The 20,611-nt window shown below is 43.1% G+C and overlaps 1 protein-coding gene across 3 annotated transcripts in view; it reads right to left on the reverse strand.

The window, feature by feature from the left end:
* Nucleotides 1-1,081: 1,081 nt before the first annotated feature.
* ATF7 (activating transcription factor 7) overlaps nucleotides 1,082-20,611 on the reverse strand; it is a 57,024-nt gene continuing 37,494 nt past the window's right edge. For all 3 annotated transcript variants that reach the window (XM_072134634.1, XM_072134636.1, XM_072134637.1), the window contains exons 3-12: nucleotides 14,893-14,989; nucleotides 14,143-14,264; nucleotides 12,486-12,605; nucleotides 10,618-10,772; nucleotides 9,055-9,154; nucleotides 8,836-8,952; nucleotides 8,493-8,624; nucleotides 7,873-8,070; nucleotides 7,667-7,775; nucleotides 1,082-7,135 (exon numbers count right to left, since the gene is read on the reverse strand). In XM_072134634.1, the coding sequence (XP_071990735.1) occupies nucleotides 6,918-7,135; nucleotides 7,667-7,775; nucleotides 7,873-8,070; nucleotides 8,493-8,624; nucleotides 8,836-8,952; nucleotides 9,055-9,154; nucleotides 10,618-10,772; nucleotides 12,486-12,605; nucleotides 14,143-14,264; nucleotides 14,893-14,989 (1,368 nt within the window). In that variant the 3' untranslated portion in view covers nucleotides 1,082-6,917. The remainder of the gene's footprint in view (nucleotides 7,136-7,666; nucleotides 7,776-7,872; nucleotides 8,071-8,492; nucleotides 8,625-8,835; nucleotides 8,953-9,054; nucleotides 9,155-10,617; nucleotides 10,773-12,485; nucleotides 12,606-14,142; nucleotides 14,265-14,892; nucleotides 14,990-20,611) is intronic.

Consider the following 20,611-nt stretch of genomic DNA (forward strand, 5'->3'; position numbering starts at 1 on the left):
CAAGCTGTGTCAGGCAGAATTTTCAGGTGTTTCACCAGATACATAGTGGAACTCGGCCCATCTGTCGCCGCCATGCTGGAGACCTGAAGTTGCAATCATAGCAGCGCAATATGGATGCCCCATACTGTCGCTCTTAATCATGGAAGTCGTCTCCATGGCTGCCTCCACATGTCGTTCCCTTATCAAAAGAGCTGTGTCAGGCTCATTTTTCGGGTGTTTCACCAGATACGTTATGGAACTTGGTCACTATGTCGCCACCATGCTGTGTTATCGACTAAATATACCGTCAACCTTTTGTTCACATAGGAAATCATTTCACCTCCTTTGGTCCATTTAGGGTATGTCGCCATGAGACTCTCTAGCCTGCCGCTGCCTCTGCATGCCGTCCCCTATAGTGTCAGGGTCAATTATTGGATGTTTTAGATGCTATCTAGCTTCATTCTGTCACTCTGTCATGGCCATGCTGTTGCCCATAATTTTGGCATAATGGTGCGATTAAGCAGCCTCAGAGGCATCCATGCATGCTGCCCCTGCTGTTTCCTGTCCATTTCCGTGGTGTTTCCATCCTTTTCTGAGGTTCCCAGGTGTTTGGCCAAGCTTCCCTGTGCAGAGCCTTGGTCCCCTTGAAAAATGCTCGAGTCTCCCATTGACTTCAGCGCCCGAGCATTTTAGTGCTCATCTCTATTCATAATACATAAAAGCAAATGATAGATTTCCTTTAATTTAAAAAAAAAAAAAAAAAAAAAGATATAAGATACAGTAATCACTTGCAACATGAGGTTAACTATTAAGTTGCTGCATAATTATTATGACTATTCGTGAAAACTCAAAGCATTTTTTATTTCTCTCAATAAAACAAGTTTTTTTTTTTTTTTTTTTTTTACTAATCAGGGACATTATGTGGAAAAGCAGAATTGCATCTTGGGGTGTGTTTTTTTCCAGCTACTTTTACCAAGGACACAGGTAAAACTAAAATATTAAGGTGAGCACCCAGCTTACCATCCCCGCTACACCTCAGGAACCTACTGGTGGACATGGTAGAGCTATAGATGATATAATTATCAGACAGACAATCTCCAGGTACTTGGTAACAGAGTTTATTGTTACATGATTAACAAAATAAAAGGCACATAACATTAATTTGGTGTCAACAATGGTGAAAGGGACAAGGCCTTGGACCCACCCGCACCCAGAGTAGTTTGCTCTGCAGTTCTCTGGTGGATGGGTGAAATGGTGAAGCGACACCTGCAGCCCCCGGCTCTGGGGGACCCTGCGGTATTGTAAGTGTTCAGGTCTAGAGATTAATGCAAGAAATGTACCTGAGTAACTAAACAAGGACACATCTTTGTCTTCTCAATGGTAGCTCACTGGCAGTATAGCTGCGATATTCTGCAGACACTGAAGTCCAAATCATCTTCTAGCGTTCAGTAGCTGTCCTGCCTTTGCATGGCGCACAATCCATACGCTCCACTCATCCGTTTTGCACTTTTTGTATCCAAAAAGTCATATATTTTAAGGAAACCACAATAATAATAAAAACGGTGATGGTGTCTGGCCCGGGAGGAGTCATGTACAGTAAGTTTCCATCCTGTATTGCATTGCACATGGCTGATGTCAGCAGACACCATAGAAGTCCTATATACTCCTAAAGGCATATGGGCACTGTATACAAGAGCGGGACAACCTGCACAGTATCAATGGACATTTCTAGATAAAAAAGTAATATAACATCCCATGTACCAGAACGCTTCCCTTTCCTACATAGAAGATACAATGTATGATCATTGGTGAAGATGCTCCATCATACAGTAGGATGTCCATACAGACGGAGAAGCTCTTCTGACAATAGACGATACTAAGACACTTAACCTTCCATGAGAAAGCTCAGAACATGAGGGAAAGACACAATAGTTCTGATTAGGCGTCTCCAGTACTGTAGTGTATGTGTAGCTGCACATCTCTATACGGCCCCATGTTTGAGGAACATCCCAGAGAAAAATCAAAGAGGAAACGCAGTCACTCTGATCAGACACAAATTGTTGCCCCTTTGGCACTACTTCTAATCTCTACAGACAACAAGTAAAGGGTCACTGGGCAATATTAAAGGGGTACAAGTGCTCGGGCCCCTTAAGTGCTAAGGTAAGTTAATAGGGGAGATCATTGATCCGTGCGAGGATGAGTTACATGCCACCTACGGCATCCTAACACATCTATACTATATAAAAAGATCATTTCTACTGGGTTTCCTCTTTTAATACCTCTCTGAAAATAAAAGGCAGCTAAATAAATCCAAGCCCAGACATGAAGGAATAACACAAGAATACACCGGGGGTAAGTGGCATGTTAACCTGCTAATACATGGATGCCAGCCATCTACACCAGGCAATGGATACACGCATGAAATCACATTTGGTTATTCATCACTTAGAATATAATTGATATGTAAACACATCAGATGAGATTCTCTGCAGGAATATCATAAGGCTATACAGAAAATGGCTTTAGGTTACCCCATGCAGGGTAGACACATGCAGATAGAGGATAGTTAGGTGTAATCAGGGAGAAAGACATATAGTAACACATAACTGCGTCCTGGTACTGCAGCAGGTCAATCTCATGGGAACTGGGCCAAGCTGTAATACCAGACACACCCTAGACAATGAGAGTGGCGCTCTTTCAGGGTAGAATTAAAACTGTAATTAGGTTGCCAGATGCGGACGGACTGTAAAGATTCTACTACACACATTGAAAGGCACTAAAAGTACAATAATTGGGTAAAAGCTCAACTTGGTAAAATAATAAAATATTGACCAAAATCTGGCTAGGTCCTATATGAGGCCTCATATATATATATATATCGAAAGGCACAATCCGTAAGCTAGGCGACTTCTGTACCCCATCTGGGTATGAGAGTGGGAGAGGAGCTGAGCGATGCAATGTAAAAGGCTTCAGTGATGTGTAGCAGGACTCCTAGGAGAGGCAGGAAGAGTCCTGTGTACACACACCACTCAGGGAGCTCTGCTTATCCCCCATACAACAGGGTTCATAGCCTCCTGTACACACACATACAGAAAGTGCCAATCACTGTGTGTGGGCAGAGAAATCAGGACTCTTCCCATCTCTCCCAGGAGTCCGCTCACCATTTACTCTGCTTTTTACTTGGAAATCCTGTTCTAAATCATCATCCCATATATCACAGCGCTCGGCTCCGCTCTCCGATACGGCAGCAGAGATTATCTGGCTTTGAGGAACCAATGGCCCATTTAGATTTACTGTCCTGGATCCGCAAAAATCAAGGTCAAGTTTAGAAGTTTAGGTCACGTTGAAGATTCACAGTCACAAATATAAGGTATCCATACATTTTCAGATTTTTTCTTTTGCCAATTTGATTAAAAGAATACACTATAATAGGGGGAGATTTATCATACGTTTCCAAGGTAAAACTGTTCTAGTTGGCCTTGGAAAACAGTTCTGCTCTCAGACTCTTCTGACTACAACGTGTGACTACACCCCAATAATCCCGGGCCTGTAAGTGCACTTTACTGGTGAAGGGCAGGGATCTGGACCTCCTCACAGGCCTGACCACTGTATAGATGGCTTCTTCTGTACGCTAGTGCAATAATATTAATAATGCGGATATTGAGAGAATATACAACTCAAGCTCACGACCGGCCATCACACAAACCAGCATGGTCTTTGGTAGAATGAAGATGAAATAAGGGGGGGGGGCAGCCCTGACATTACACATATGGCTGATGTATCCCTGTACATCTGATTATTGAAATATAGAGGAAAGTGATATAGGATATAAAAAGCTCCTCTCATTATAGGTATGGCTATAATATTTCCTTCTAAATCCCCATATAAAATTCATTTTCAGGGTTTAAAATTAGAATATGATGACCAAAATGGGAACACACACTTCTGAGGGGGTTAACTTGGGGATACAAAGGACTGACCTATTCTTTATGCAATATCCATTCAGCAGGTTCTATAAAAAATTCTGGCATAACCTTGATAAAACTGTCTGAATACATCCCACAGACAGATCAGTACGGCTCAACCACGGCCATACTGAATGTATATGTACGCAATGACATACAAAACTTTCTAGAATGCTATACTATTAAGAAAGGTCTGGCGGATATCACCATGAGATGAGGTAAATAATACCTTACTAGGGGGGGTAAACGGTTTCATTACAGAACTTGAAATCATTCATTCATTACATAATATATACCAATACAAACCACTAGAGGGCGCCTGGAAGACACTGCAAAGGTTGTACACACTCTGCAGTAAACCTCACCGCCCCCTCTGGTGGCCATTACTGGGATTTCACAGGGAGTTTAGAGCTTTGTATCCAAATAATGAAGTTCCCCAAATGCTATAAAGACAATTAAAGAATTTGGATAATTTTTTGGCAGAGCGGATTGGGTGAATACCCAGCCTTTAGGCTCAGTTTATACATATTACAGATGTAAATGCAAGCTACACCAGAAAACCCCTTTAAAAGCTAAATATCTGAGAGATCCTCTCTAACAATCATTTTATCCTAAGAACACTTTTGTTAAAAAGGTAAAAATTTCCATTTAAAAGTCTATCCCTTATCAGAATACAGATGCATCAGTCCTCCGGGGCAGGGGTTGTTCTTTCAAACTTAAAGGAAATCTACCATCAAAATCCATAATGATAAACCAGGGACACTTACTCGTAGATCCAGGCACCCTGACTGTGGTAATCTTCTTATATTAGTGATTCTTACTTTGAAAATGAGCCAGGGAGGCCTTGTTGGGCATTACCAAAGCCCCTCTGTGCTATAGCTTCACAGGCTGTTACACTGTGCAAGAAGCACTTCCCCCTCCCAATGTGTGAGATTACATGAGGAGGGGGAAACCGTGCTCTGGCTGCACAGGCTGTTACACTGTCTCCCACACTCCTCTGCCGGATGTAGTCGGATGGGGGAGTGCTCATTGTACAGTGTAACAGTCTGCAAAGCTATAGCATGAAGGGGCTCTTAACACCCCCCAGAACCCTTCAGGCTCTTTAGCATAATATTAAAAGTAGGTTATAGAATTAAAAAAGGGCATGGATAAAAATATAACATTCCCACGGTGCCTTAATCTATGAGTAAGTGTCCCTGGTTTATCATGATATATTTTGATGGTAGATGGTGGGGCTCTACCATATGACATCTTAAAGGGATATTTCAAGGAATTATAGGACATATATATAGTACAAGGGTTGTACAGTAGAGACGATAATTTAGAAATTAAAATGGCAAAGCGAAAAACATATAATTCCACCAATAAAATATCTGCGGGTCTAGGGCACAATGGCGATGTCCCTGCAGTACTGGCGCCATACATCACTTCTAGGGGCGCAGCGGGGGATGTACTTGTAGAATCATGTGACCGCAATCCGACATCTCACTTACCTTATTTCGGCTACACAAATGGCTAGTATGACCCCATATCTGGAATCTGTATATAATTAACACCAAGCAGTGTGAAATGTCACTGTAATAAAGACAATGTAGTGTATCCCAGCAAGGAGAATGGAGCGGGTGCCTCTCCCGGTAACGTGTGATATTAGCCAGGATAATCCGACAGCTCGAGGCATCTGCCCTCACAAAGCCTGGCCGGACGAGACCGCACGTCACTCATCTTATGTTCTGCATATTACATTGTAAACTCCATGATCAATGGTTAATATTACCTGCTGAACCCTGACAGTAAACCTGTAGCATCTCTCTAGGTCCACGTGATGACTGCATAGAACAATACCTGAAAGAGCTAGAAGTAAAAGCAATCATAGTACTTATATAGTTGGTGCAAAAATCACAAGTTTTTTTTTTTCTCGATAAAGGACGATGCAAGTGGCACGTGAAGCCAGCCCTCAAATCAACACGGCAGTAAGGATAAGCTAGTGCCGTACCTACAGTACATGGAGTACATCCACCAGGCGCCTCTACATCCCAGAGAGGTCACAAGTCACCCACGTTGCAGATTACTGGAAGACTGTGGAAAGGCCCTTTAAGAAGCTGCTTTGCTGCTTCCATTTAGTGTTGAAGGACGCTGCTCACAGAGACCAATCTTCAAGTTCGAGGAAGGAAACAGCAGCAGCATTTCTGGAGGAGGGGAAGACTTGCTGATTTTTTTTTCTATGAAGCATCACAGACATATCTTTGATCACGCGGCAGGAGAGCATCCCCCGATTCTTGGCTATGCAGTAGCCGGGTCTCCTCCTTATGACGCTGTTCACACTACTCCCTCTAGGACCGGGTCGTGTGTCCATCCAGCACCAGGCTGGTCTCCAGGATTAGAGCGGGTTCTTCATGTGATGCAGGAGTATCAAGGGCTGGAAGGCAACTGCGCATTAAGGCCTCGTCTGTATTGAATTTCTCCCAACACTGAAATGCCATGGACAGGTAAAGTATGGAGGGCACTGCCTTTTCCAATAATGAGTAAAAATCATAGTAGTAAAATATGGAAAGGGGCGTTTTCTCAGTAATAATCGGTTACACAAATGGAGCAGGACAGGGAAAACGCTCAGACAAGGAGCACCAGGGAAACAACCCACCCTGCTGGCACTGAAATGGTAAACCTCAGAGCTGAAATCTATATACAGCACACAGCGAGCGGCAGGGTGCGGGGACAGGGACACGTCAGCCCTTGTCGAGTTTCTTGATTTGACCTGATGGGATCTGAAGATTAGTGCTTTAGCCACTAATAAGAAGAAAAAAATTATAGTCCCTAAACACCCTTAACCGAACTTTAAAAACAAATATATATACGCATATATATTTCTTATAATCCGTATCCGCCCGTTCTGTGCTGGGGCTTAGTTATTCTGCTCAGTCTTTCGGGGCTGAGGCCTTCCCGTTGGTTAGTTCTAGGTTTGATGGAGTAAATACATCATCTGCTGGCTGCTTGTGACTGTGGTGACATGATGACATGTGACTGTAGGATCTGACTATGGCCGTCTGTCCTTTGGCTAGCCATCTGCGTGAGCACTGAAGTGGCCATGTGTTCGGCCGGTGAGCGGAGCCCGTTAGGGGAGGCCGAGGACAATGAACTGTGCTGGGAGCCCGGGGCTGGGGAGCCTCTGCTATCACAGCTGTCTTTGAGGTTTTCTGCACAAAAGAAGGAACAAAAAAAAAAGTAGAATAAAGTCCTGAACACACAGAAAGAAAATACCTGAACTCTGATTGATGATGCAATGGTCGAGTCTCAACGGGGAGATGAAAGACGGCCACATACATCTGATATACAACACCTGAGCCATTGCTACAAAACAGCCCCACATGTGCTCCGCAGGCACCAAGATAAAAGCATTTACTGAAAAATTGTATAAATGGTTTAAAGGCAACAATAAAAACCAGTCCACAATCTAGATGTCCCTACTTGCTGTCAGTGAATGAACTAATTGGGTGTCATTCATCTTTTTTAGTTTAGATTCCTCTGCTCTCTTTAGATTGCCCCATTAGTAATGGGGGATATAATAATCTTTGAAAGTTCTTCTTTCATTAAAGTGGATTGCATAGTTGTGTTGTGAAAGGACTTGTCTATAGCGTCTAAGATGAGATAAGCCAATAACACTGACAAAGCGAGTATTACATTGACAAAGAAAGGCAAATCCAACCCCATTACAGGGAGCTACTCACCTAGATAGACCTGGTTTTTCTTTTGCAGGGCAGTTACAGGACAGTCTTTGTGCGCCAGCAACAACTGTTTTAACTGGGCTACTTCATTTCTCAGAAGAGTAACCTCATTCTGCAGGTGGAAATTCAGACAAGTGTATATTGAGCCAAGTCTATCAGGTAGAGAGGACAATGTGATGCCAGTACACCCCGAGCCATTAGTTACTTACACTAAGCTGCACATTATGACTGGTCAGTTCCTCTGCCTTTTTCTCCAGAGAGGATACCCAAACCTTTCGCTTCTGACGACAACGCGAGGCCGCAGCTCTGTTTCTTTCCAGAAAACGCTGGCGCCGTTCATCTGGATCCTCATCTGTTGCCCTCCGTCGCCTTCCTCCGGTGCTTGGGGTGGGCTGAGCGGGAGATACCTGAAAAATACAATTGACATAAGACAAAGAAACTATTCATGTCAGGCTGTTCCCCTCCTGCCAACATAGCCTGAAAACCCATGTGTTTAGAATAGCTTACAGTACACAATAACCCCACTGCTCTGCTCCGTCGTGTCTCCATATACTCATATAGATTGTATCCTCCTTCCCTTTGTGCACCTAAATACTGGGACCATTACTGATCTCACAAAGAAAAACCAAGCCCTTTATCCACAAGACCAAAACGAGAAGCCGTAGTCAAGCATGTAACCTGCTGCTCCATTCACACTCCATGCTACTATCTTAGGGCGATTTGGAGGTCCCACTTGTTACACCCCCACTGACCCAGGATTTATCCCCCATACAGGTGCTAAAGACTTCTCCCTTTTATGACTCCACATTGACATTAATTGCCTTCTGACCTGAGGCTGCGCAGGTGAAGGTGCATCGGGGTGTTGAACCGATATTTGGCTCTGTTCTGGGCGTGATGCTACCATAGCCATCCCTCCATTCAGTGACGATGGGACTTGTTGAGTAAGAGAGGCTTTAAGTCTCTGGAGATATAAATGTAAAAGAAAACATAGAGAGCAACTCCACAATCAGTGAAAGGTATGCAGTACAGCCAAAGATTTAGGGCTACCTGATAAACATGGAACCTAAAATGATACTACAATCAAACTAATCATAAAGAATCTTGAAGGGGTATTGTACCAAAATGTAAGGCACATGCAAGTTATTACACAGGTCTGCTGTCCAGGTACTCACCAATTTGGCTTCTGCATGAGCTGATAGACCAGAAGGAGAGATGTGCCCGGCACCACCGATGATTGGGGGCCCAGGAATCCCTGGAATATTGGGCACCATGTTCATAGGTCTCGCCAACTAAGCCAAAAGACAGAACAAACAAGATGAGAATAATACGAAAAACTGGGGCAAAAGCCAGACAGTAGGAACCATGTACATAGGGACAAGAGATCACCTTACCGATATAACAGACGGCATCTGTACATGAGGGCCAGGAAGGAAAGGAACGGTGTGCCCATTACCAAGGTGCATCATAAGGGAGAGAGAGCTGCCCGGGGAACTGCAAAGCACAACACACATCATGTACAAGACCACAAGTATGTGACAGGGTAGAGGAGAGGCTTGGGGGAGGTACCAGGCTACATTCTGCGCTCAGCTTAGGGAAATTTCATACAAAGTAGATATTCTGGGCCAAAGATCAGGTTGATCATATAGAAGTTTTTTTATTAAAGGCGCTGTCCACTTTCAGCAAATAACAGATATTGTTTGTGTCATGCAAAGTTGTATAATTTTCCCAATATACTTTCCGTATCAATTCCTCAAAGGTTTATAGATCTCTGCTTTCTATCGTTCTATAGGAAGCTTTTATGTTTACCTACTGTGGATAAACACCGGTCCCTGGTCATGTGATGTCACACAGGTGCACAGCTCATTATAACACACAGCTCTGATTACTCTACGATACTAACGAGCCGTGCACCTGTGTGACATCACATGACCAGGGGTAAGTAAATAATGAAGCTTCCGATAGAATGACAGCAAGCAGAGGTTCTAGAAAACCAGGAGAAATAGATACAGAAAGTATACTGGAAAACTGTATAACTTTTCATTACACAAACCATATCAATTATTATTTGCTGAAAGTGGACAACCCTTTAAGTGAAAACAATTGGAAACAAAACTTCAAATATCTGTACAGCATGAAATACATTTTGAAATTGTGCCAATTGAATAGTGCTACTATTCAAGAGCAGAGACAATGGGGCTCATTAACTAAGGGTCGCCCTGTGCACCTTTTTCGCGGCTAAAGCGGTTTGCACAGTTATTTAAAAAGTGTCTGCGCCAACCTTTTTGGCCACCCTTATTGTGGCGCAGCTGCGCTGGCTTCCATGTGACACAAATTAGGGTACGTGTCGTCAGATGGCGTGACTGATTCGGCCTGATCACCATATTTAACTTTTAAATTGTGTCTCCCCCCCTATGTTTAAAATGCACCACAAAAAAGATCGTGAATTCTGTTGGACCTGAGTGTGGAAGCGACACATTCATGATTTCAGACGCACAATCTTCGTGAATTGCTGCATGCTGCATTATAGATGGACAATCCCCTTTAGTGAACTCCGGTGACCCTATAAGTAAATGTGCCCCAACGTGGTGTAAGGAGAAGAGGTTTCCGCGGCTGCTGGCTGATGGGTAATAAATAGTGGGCTCTACATATAGAAAACCACCTAAAAGGGATGTTCCCATACTATAAGGTGATGACATTGGGACATGTCATCCTGTCAATATCACTGAAGAATGTAACCTTCAATCTCAATGATTGAGGGGGGCCAAGAGGTCTGCCCGCCAGTTATAACTGCGTTGCTCTAAGCATAATCAAAGTGTCATTTCAATAAAGACAAATCTATATGAGGTAAGAAAACACGAAGTACAGACATGAGAGCTGTAAAAGAAAAAAAAAGACAATAGTGGAGAGCAAGAACACCAAGAATAGACATGAGCTTGTGACTATGGCTTCCTTACCCTAGCTGTCTGTTGGACGGAGGGGCCTGAGTGATGACAGATGTAGGGGAAGGCAGTGTTGGGTGCAGAGGATCGTATCCCATGTGGAGGGGAAGTGACCCAGGCCGTACTATTGTTGGCGTGGGCGTAGAGCTGACCTGCGGCTTCGGTGGAACCTTAACCAGTGACAAGATACATGATCAGTCAAATTAGTGAACAATGTGCAAAGTTACACTGCATACAAACTCATAGGGTCCAGAACATTTCACTGTTACAAGCAATGTTACCTCTATGGAGGCTTCAGGAATATAGCTGATTTTTGGTGGTTTCACCAGCTGTTCCTATCACCATCTCTTAGAAAAACTCACCCTAGTACATTAAAGCTAGATACACACGCTCCATATTACTGGTGTGTAATTCCACATCTCATAGTTATGAGCTTCAGAAGATCTCTTATCTGTGCTGCTGATTTTTATTTTTACGCATGGAAATTGCTGTTGTATAATCTGTAACATGCTAATATTCTGCTAGAGTCCGTGTCCTCTAGTGACCTGGCGTAAAGGTCTCACCAAAATCTTGATGCCCAAACCACACGGCACACAAACAAAATCTGCATTCAAGACATGGACCACTCCGCAGCCATGTGCAGGAGGCCTTTATATTTCGATTTTGGAGAAAACATAACCTAGAAGATCATGAACTTGCAAAAAATGGGTCACAAAATTATAATAACAACATCTGAAACAGTAAATCAAATTTGAACAGATAGAAAGACAGATGTTATAGGGAAAATATGAATTTTATTTATTGGATATCAAACATAGAGATTAAAAACAATTAAAAGTCCCATGGCTAGGGAAAGCAGAATGAAGATCCCCCAGAGTCCAGCCCCAATATAGAATACATATGTAGTGTGACAACAAATGATAATGGTAAAGGACAATAGCATAAATATAAAGTACTGAGTAGAAATAATAAAGATCACATTACCAAAAGGAGAGGTACAGGGCTGGAGAAACCGGGAGATCACATGTGGAAGCCCGCTTGACGGGCGATACGCGTGGGGCACATGTGATCTCCCGGTTTCTCCAGCCCTGTACCTCTCCTTTTGGTAATGTGATCTTTATTATTTCTACTCAGTACTTTATATTTATGCTATTGTCCTTTACCATTATCATTTGTTGTCACACTACATATGTATTCTATATTGGGGATCTTCGTTCTGCTTTCCCTAGCCATGGGACTTTTAATTGTTTTTAATCTCTATGTTTGATATCCAATAAATAAAATTCATATTTTCCCTATAACATCTGTCTTTCTATCTGTTCAAATTTGATAACCTAGAAGATCAATATCACCAATATACTGAATGAGCGGTACCAACTTCTGACCCTACTGATCCCTTTCTCACTAATTGAATGTAGCTCCAGGTTAGAAATGTGTCCTGAAGATCCATTTAATAATAACGGAGTGTCAAGAATTGCCTGCCACTGTGTTCAGCCATCTCCACCAGACAGTGAATGAGAATGTTGGTGATAGCTGTGCGCTGTGCTCAGCAATTTATGACCCTGCTGTAGTATGAATGAAGCAGCAGGACACAGCTTCAACCTGGAGTCCCTCAATAAAGGAGGACAGGTCGGACATGATTGATCAGTTATCTTATAAATATAAAACTTGGTACAACCCCTTTAAGACTGTGCAGTAGTCACAGCATTGTAAATAAAAAAATTAGGAATACCAACTCTACAATACATGGTCATATTGTGTACCCAGCATGTATTACAGAGGCATAAGGACTCCGTGTGCGCACCGCCCTGAGGTGCATGGACCTTAACTATAAACTTCAATTCCAAGGAAGCCCTGTAAGGGTGTGTGCCAGGTAGGACTACCTTTTCCTCGGTAAATGAGCTCGGACTGTCTGGGGGAGAGGAGTCCACCTCTACTGGTTCTTCCTCTTTAATCTTAATATCAGGAGTTGAAGGTAAAGACATGTCCAGTGGTCCCGCACTCTGCAAGAGACAAGGGGAAGGAATGAACATGATGCGTCTCACAGAAATTCCATCTGAAACCAGTTTCTCTAATAACCACCTGGAAATAATGCACATATTTTTTTTCTTTTGATAAAACTTTAAAAAGATGAAAGCCAGGAAATTATCTCATCCTGCTAAATGTGTGCATGAAGTAACTTTGCTTTAGAGCACAATCACAACCTGTATCGAAAGGTTATTCCCATCATCGGCATATAGGGGGAGATTTATCAGAAGTGTCTGAGCTAAAAGTGTTATAGGTGCCCATGGAAACCAATCGGAGCTCAGCTGTAATTTTATAAACAACTGTGCAAAAATGAAAGTTGAGCTCCGATTGGTTGCCCTGAGCAACTAGAAGAGTTCTACTCTCAGACACTTCTGATAAATCTCCCCCAAATTAAGCAAATAAAATATGTTACTCCACTTAGTAAATTTACTGCGGGTGTTGTCAGTAGGAGGGTGCCATTAAACAATCAGCATTTGTCAATACAGGCGGTCCGCTACTTAAGGACACCCGACTTACAGACAACCCATAGTTACAGACAGACCCCTCTGACCTCTGGTGAAGCTTTCTGAATGCTCTACTATAGTCCCAGTCTGCAATAATCAGCTGTAAGGTGTCTGTAATGAAGCTTTACTTGGTCCCATTACAGCAAAAAATGTTAAAACACCAATTGTCACTGGGGCCAAAATTTTTTTTGCCTGGATCTACAATGATAAAATATACAGTTTCGACTTACATACAAATCCAACTTAAGAACAAACCTCCGGACCCTATCTTGTATGTAACCCGGGGACTGCCTGTATAAGGATACACCCCACTGAGAGGAGAAATGGTAACACCCATGGGAACAGCACATTGCAGGGGTGTAATGAACGACATTCTGTTATTGTTCATATCATGAAGCAATCGATTAAAGACATGTGTGGATTCCCCTTTAAAGTGAACCTGTCACCAGCAATGTATGCCGATTTTAAAATTGCCCTTGTCACCATTCTGAATTATTTTAGTACTTTATGAAAGTTTATTTCACATTACCTGACTGTCAGAAGTTAATGGTAAGTCCCAGGGAGGAGGGGAGGGGAGGGCAGTTGCAGCCTGCATGTTCCTGTCTCTACACATGTTTCCTATCCTCCACACCATCCCCCTCAATCTCCTACCTGCTCAATGTACATGACAAGAAGTGGGGAGAGAGAGCTGGATGAGTGTGAAGGAGAGGAAGCATGCGTGAGAAGACTGAGCCACAGGCGCACACACACAGGCTGCAACTGCCCCCACTCCTCCCCAGGACTCTCCACATGCTACTGGCAGGGAGCCAGATAATGTGAAACAAAGTTTTGTAAAGTACTGGAATGTTTCAGAAAGCTGACAAAGGCATTTTTACAATCAGCACAGCATATTCTATTGGAACATGTCACCCCCTAAAAATGACATTCCTGGTAAAAGGTGCGCTTTAAAAATCATCAATTAGTAGGTTATGTTACTCTGTATGGAATGGCAGCGCTTGTCATATTTCACCTTTTTGTCATCTTCCTCTTCGGTGCCTTTTTTGAATTCATGTTCGAAAGAGCTTGCAATTTCATTAAATAGACCGACCTCCTCACAATTCTTTAAAAACCGTGTGGGAGTGGGAGTCTGATCTATGAAGACAGGAGACACGGGTGATTATACATGAAGCCCTGATATAAAGCACACAGCATCTATAATATATATCCACATGCACTGAAGAAAAAAAATGTAACCAATTTACAAAATATTTTTTTTGAAGAGCGCAGGCGTATATCTGTTCGGATGAGAAACACTCTTGACTGTGCTGTCTGCTATCAATACCATGATGCCTCAGCACAGCATCACACGGGCAGCTGTGTACTGGGTGCTTCCTAACCATTAATCAGCAATTGCATATAGTAGTTGTCAGATATTTAGTGTTTTCTAACAAGCCAGTATAATATAGTCATGGTAGGTTACATCAGATAATGAGTATGAGTCTAGTATATTCACAAGCCGAGTGCTCTATGCGGTCACTGACAGGCGCTGAGTTTGCAGTTATGGAACCTTCAATATGTCTGAACTAAGTGGCCGTGCAGACTCAAAGCTTTACCCTTACATAGGGCAGTCAATGTGTGATCAGTCACAGTCTGATTTGCTGCCCAATGTCTCAAATTGCTCTGGAAAATAAAAAAACTGGAATCTGATGGGTTGCTATGGGCGACAAGGCCCTATTTTTCTGAAAGACGCCAATCGTAACCCTTAAGCAGGTGACGCTACCTTGGATGATCACAGAGTCAGTCCTTGCAGGCCCAAACTTTAGAGTCATCTCATGCTTGTGTTTGTGTACAGCCAAATGGTCTTCATTTGTGAAACGCTGCAATAAAAAAAAAGAATGCGTGGTTAACAGCGCTAAGCATATTTAGAGGCACAGCCTAGTACTGCAGCTCACATTGCACAACACCAAAATCCTGCACAACCAATAAAGCAATCAATATTCATTAAAGAGATGTGCACTTATCTTGCCATCAGAAATGGAACATTGCAAATATTAACTACCATCAAAATCCAGCATGATAAACCAGGGACATTTACTAATAGATAGAGGCACTGAGACTGTTATCTATGGCCTAGTTCCTTATAAACTCAACTTTCAAAATTATGCCAATGAGCCTGAAGGGCTCTGGTGGGCATTACTAGAGCATCTCTGTGCTGTAGATTTACAGGCTGTTATACTGTTTCCCCCTGATGTAATCTCATGGCACTAGAGGAAGTTTAAAGGAAACCTACCACGTGAAATAGTAGTTGTAAGCTTCTGCCGGAGCTTATTTTCGTTATTGTCATAAACCGCGGTATTGTGGTTTAAACACTTTTTAATCTTTATATGTGAAGCAGCTTCGGCGCACCATGCGCACGTGACGTCACCGGCTCTCCGGCACTTCCTATGTAGGCGCGCACGGTCGCGCGCTTGGTGCACCGAAGCTGCTTCACATATAAAGATTAAAAAGTGTTTAAACCGCAATACAGCGGTTTGTGACAATAACGAAAATATGCTCCGGCAGCAGCTCACCCTGAGCTGGTGCTCGGTATTTGAAGCTTACACCTACTATTTCACGTGGTGGGTTTCCTTTAAGCACACAGTAAGTGCACAGCACAGATGGGGCCCTGGTGACAGCTCCTTGAAGTCCTATCGATGGGGAAAGGGGGGGGGGGGTAAAAGGGATATAGCCGCCAGCCCCCTGTAGTATATAGCCTGCCAGCCCCCTGTAGTATATAGCCAGCCCCCTGTAGTATATAGCCAGCCCCCTGTAGTATATAGCCAGCCCCCTGTAGTATATAGCCAGCCCCCTGTAGTATATAGCCAGCCCCCTGTACTATATAGACAGCCCCCTGTACTATATAGACAGCCCCCTGTTGTATATAGCCTGCCAGCCTGGGGTATGGCCAGCACTTAAAAAAATAAACTGAGTACTCGCCACTCCAATGCCACAGGCAGCTCTTCTTTCTTCATGCACAAAAATTGTACAGAAAAACTCATCTTATACTCTAGTATATACAGTATATATGTATATATATTTTTTAATCACAATGTTAGAACTTGACTTTAGTAGGAAGGAGGCCTTGGATAACAAATATAAGCGATTACCATAGTCATAGTGCCTGGATCTATGAGGGCGAATTCAGATGAACGTATGTGTGTCTGGCATACATCCGCGCGCTTGGAAGTCGTCGGGGTGACCAGAGATGCACGGCAGAGATCAGCCTCCCACCAAGATGAAGAATTGTAAACCAAGCACACTGACATACTGGTGTGCGCCCCCTCTGGCAGGATCTCCTCTTCTTGTAGCTTCGTATGCCTTTGTTTTTAAGAAAAAGAGGTTTTAAAAATTATGCGGGTGAGCCTTTGGGGCTCCAAGCTCCATTGACATCTATAGAGCCTGGAGCCCCGAAGGCTCATTTGCATAATTTGTGAAACCTTTTTCTTGTAAAAATAAGAAGCTGAAAAAAAAGCAGAACCTACCAGAGGGGGCACTCACCAGTATGTCAGTGTGGTTGGTTTACAATTCTTTATCCTGGTGGTAGATTTCCTTTAAGAATGATAGGGCTGCATTGTCACAGTGTCCCCAGAGTTGGACCATGCAGTTCCCAGGCCCGGGACCAGTAATGTGATCAGTCAGGACTTCTGCTGTGACTTATTAGCACTGATATCACAGCTTCTAAGTAAAATATAGACACAACGAGCGGCTCCACCTCAGTGTCACGTTGATGGATTAGGAGGGGGAATAGTAGAGAATACGGGGAGTTCTTCTAACAGCTGAGAAATGCATTCCAGCAGCCAGGAAAAGTGAATAAAGGGCACCGCACCCCCTCTAGTCCCGCGCTTCTGGTGCCAAAACAACCTCAGGAAAAATAGGCCCCTGGAAGCCGTGTCCAGGCCTGGCACGCACAGCCTGCGGAAACATGAGAGCTATGGGATTACTGCACACATACAATCACACAGCCATGTTCCTCCACTTCCTCTGGGCTGAAGGAGAGCGAGGGGGGAGGCAGATCTGCTGGATACCTCTTTAGACGGGATCGTCTCCATTATTCAATAGGATACAACAAAAAAAAACAAAGACGCAGCAGCAATTGTCTACAATAAGAGAACGAGGAATGAGAGGGCTGAAGCCTCAATAAAAAGAGGCAATTTTAGACCTATGGACCACAGGAATTTTTATTCTTTTCCTCTTGGCGCACTGGCGGTCATAACCTTTTATATATTTTTCGTCGTTGTAGTAAAGGACTTTAACTTTCTACTTCCTTTACGTTGTTCTTTAGTAGATTTCATTAGTCTTATAAATTGATCATACAGATGAATGCATTTCTGCAGTATTTGCACATTAGAGGATTATAGATCATATCATAATCTACTTGCTAATCTGTGTACAGTCATGGCCAAAAGTTTTGAGAATGACACAGATATTATATTTTTATATGATTTTTATGTGTTTGTCAGATGTTTTTATCACGTACAGAAATACAAGTGCAATCATATTATGAGTAACAAAAGCTTTTATTGACAGTTAGAATGAGTTAATGCAGCAAGTCAATATTTGCAGTGTTGCCCCTTCTTCTTCAGGGCCTCTGCAATTCTCCCTGGCAGCTCTCAATCACCTTCTGCACCAAATCCTGACTGATAGCAGTCCATTCTTGCACAATCAATGCTTGCATTTTGTCACAATTTGTTGTTTTCTGTTTGTCCATTCGTCTCTTGATGATTGACCACAAGTTCTCAATGGGATTAAGATCTGGGAAGTTTCCAGGCCATGGACCCAAAATCTCCATGTTTTGTTCCCTAAGTTAGTTATTTAGTTATCACCTTTGCTTTATGGCAAGGTGCTCCATCATGCTGGAAAAGGCATTGTTGATCACCAAACTGCTCTTGGACGGTTGGGAGAAGTTGCTCTTGGAGGTCATTCTGGTGCCATTCTTTATTCATAGATGTGTTTTTAGACAAGACTGTGAGAGAGCCGATTCCCTTGGCTGAGAAGCCGCCCCACACATGAATGTTGCAGGATGCTTTACAGTTGGCATGAGACAAGACTGGTGGTATCGCTCACCTTGTCTTCTCCGAACAAGCTGTTTTCCAGATGCTCCAAGCAATCGGAAAGGGGATTCATCAGAGAAAATGACTTTACCCCAGTCCTCGGCAGTCCACTCCCTGCACCTTTTGCAGAATATCAGTCTGTCCCTGATGTTTTTTCTGGAGAGAAGTGGCTTCTTTGCTGCCCTCTATGACACCAGGCCTCGCTCCAAGAGTCTCCGCAGTCTCACAGTGTGTGCAGATGCACTCACACCTGCCTGCTGTCATTCCTGAGCAAGCTCTGCACTGCTGGTAGCCCGATCCCCAAGCTGAAACACTTTTAAGAGACGTTCCGGTGCTTGCAGGTCCTTCTTGGCCGCCCTGGAGCCTTTTTGGCAGCAATGGAACCTCTATCCTTGAATTCCTTGATAATGCGACAGATTGGTGACTGAGGTGCAATCTTTCTAGCTGCAATACTCTTCCCTGTTAGGCCAGTTTTGTGCAGTGCAATGATGACTTTGCATCATTGTTTCTCTTCTGTTAACCATGGTTATCTCTAAAGAAACACGTGCAGAGATAACCATGGTTAACAGAAGAGAAACAATGATGCAAAGTACCAGCCTCCTACTTAATCATGACAGATTGCTCCAGTAACACAGGTGTGGGTGTTGATGAGGACAGGAATGGAGATCAATCACTGAAACGGTGGTAGCTGCTCCTTTTAAGTCAGGCCTGCAATGAAGTTGAAATGTGTTTTGGGGGAAAAGTTCACTTTCTAGGCAAATATTGACTTTGCAATTAATTGCTGTTAAGCTGATCACTCTTTATAACATTCTGGAGTATCTGTAAATTGCCATTATAAAACCTGATGCAGTAGACTTTGTAAAAATGAACATTTGTATCATTCTCAAAACTTTTGGCCATGACTGTAGTATGACTATTCATTTAAATCTCTCTTCCTTGTGGACTTGCCACTCCTAGGCAGTGATTGACAGCTTTCACTTCCATGACTATTCAAGGAAGGTTGTAAATCTCCAACTAGGAAACCAATCAGAGTTCAGGTTTATTTTTATAAACAGTTGTGGGAAAATGAAACCTGAGCTCTGATTGGTTGCCATGAGCAGTTCTGCTCTGTGGGTGCAGTTACATGTTGCGTCTAACACATGCATTTAAAAATGCATTGCAACAGTTTGTTAACATGTTTGTTGACATCGCGGTAACTCGCGTTTTGTAAACGCAAATGTTAACAGCTGTTTAATTAGGCAAATTTCATGCGACGTGTGACTGCACCCTGAGAGACTTATAGCCAATCTCCCCCTTGATGTCTAGGGTAGCCCCTCATTTCATAATTTTAATTTGGCCATGGATAACAAATACAAAAAGATTACCACTGTCACAGTGCCCGGATCTATGAGTGAGAGTGCATTCACACGGCGGTATTTGCGCAGGGTGGGCATACCGCTGGTGAGCTGGAGAGGAGGAGGAGGTGACCCCTCCTCCCTCCATAGAAAACCTATTTTTTTAAATGCCTTTATTAAAATCAATTTAGCCAAGTTTTAGGAATCCAACTAACAAATAAGAGTACTATGGGGTAGAGCTGAGTTTCAGTGGGTTAATGTTAATATGACATTATTAGAAGAGAGATTCCAAAAACACGAGATGGATTGTTCACAATGGCGTTTCCTTTGGTTACTGATCTCCCTGTCAGCGTCTGCAGGAGCTCTTCTCAGTGACTACAGATACAGTTCCCATTTGCTTGTGAGTCATCAGCGAGTCGTCCGGTTTCTCTTACTTTACAACACCAGGGGGCACTTTTTTTTTGTCCTAAAGGAAAGCTATGTGCATCATCAGGTATGAGTCAGACAACTACCGGTGTTACAAAGACTCAGTGTTACACGGCTACTAAAGGATGACGGTGACTAATCCGGACTGTGAGAAGTGACCCGTTACTATACTATTCACCTAGTATATATTTTTTTCCATCTACTTTAGAAAATCATGCACAAATTTCTCATACAGTAGTGTAGTAGCGTACAGTTATATAACGCTGGAGTATCTCGTATCCATCGCATCGTGCCACGACATATCGTGTAATTACGGGAAAGTATGCAGTTCTCATTGTGTTCCATAATCATCTTGGCAGACGCCGAGCTATAGGTTAACGTGAACCAAATGTAGAGAGAGAGGAACAGTATGTCTGGATTTGGACTGACATGACGCTTCTTGCAGTTTGTGATGAGTCATTACACATGTGGGACTGCGGGTGTAATATGCTTAAAGGGGAAGTGCCATTTTCAGTCATGGTGTAAAGAAGTTATCAGCTTGCAATCAGTTTAATATTTGGGAAATTTAAAGGGCTAACCTGGTTCTATCAGGACCTGAGAACGAGGGGGTATGCTGCTGGTCAGTAAAGCCACATTCACATGAACTTGA

This window comes from Engystomops pustulosus, chromosome 2 (assembly GCF_040894005.1).
Source record: "Engystomops pustulosus chromosome 2, aEngPut4.maternal, whole genome shotgun sequence".
Taxonomy (NCBI): domain Eukaryota; kingdom Metazoa; phylum Chordata; class Amphibia; order Anura; family Leptodactylidae; genus Engystomops; species Engystomops pustulosus.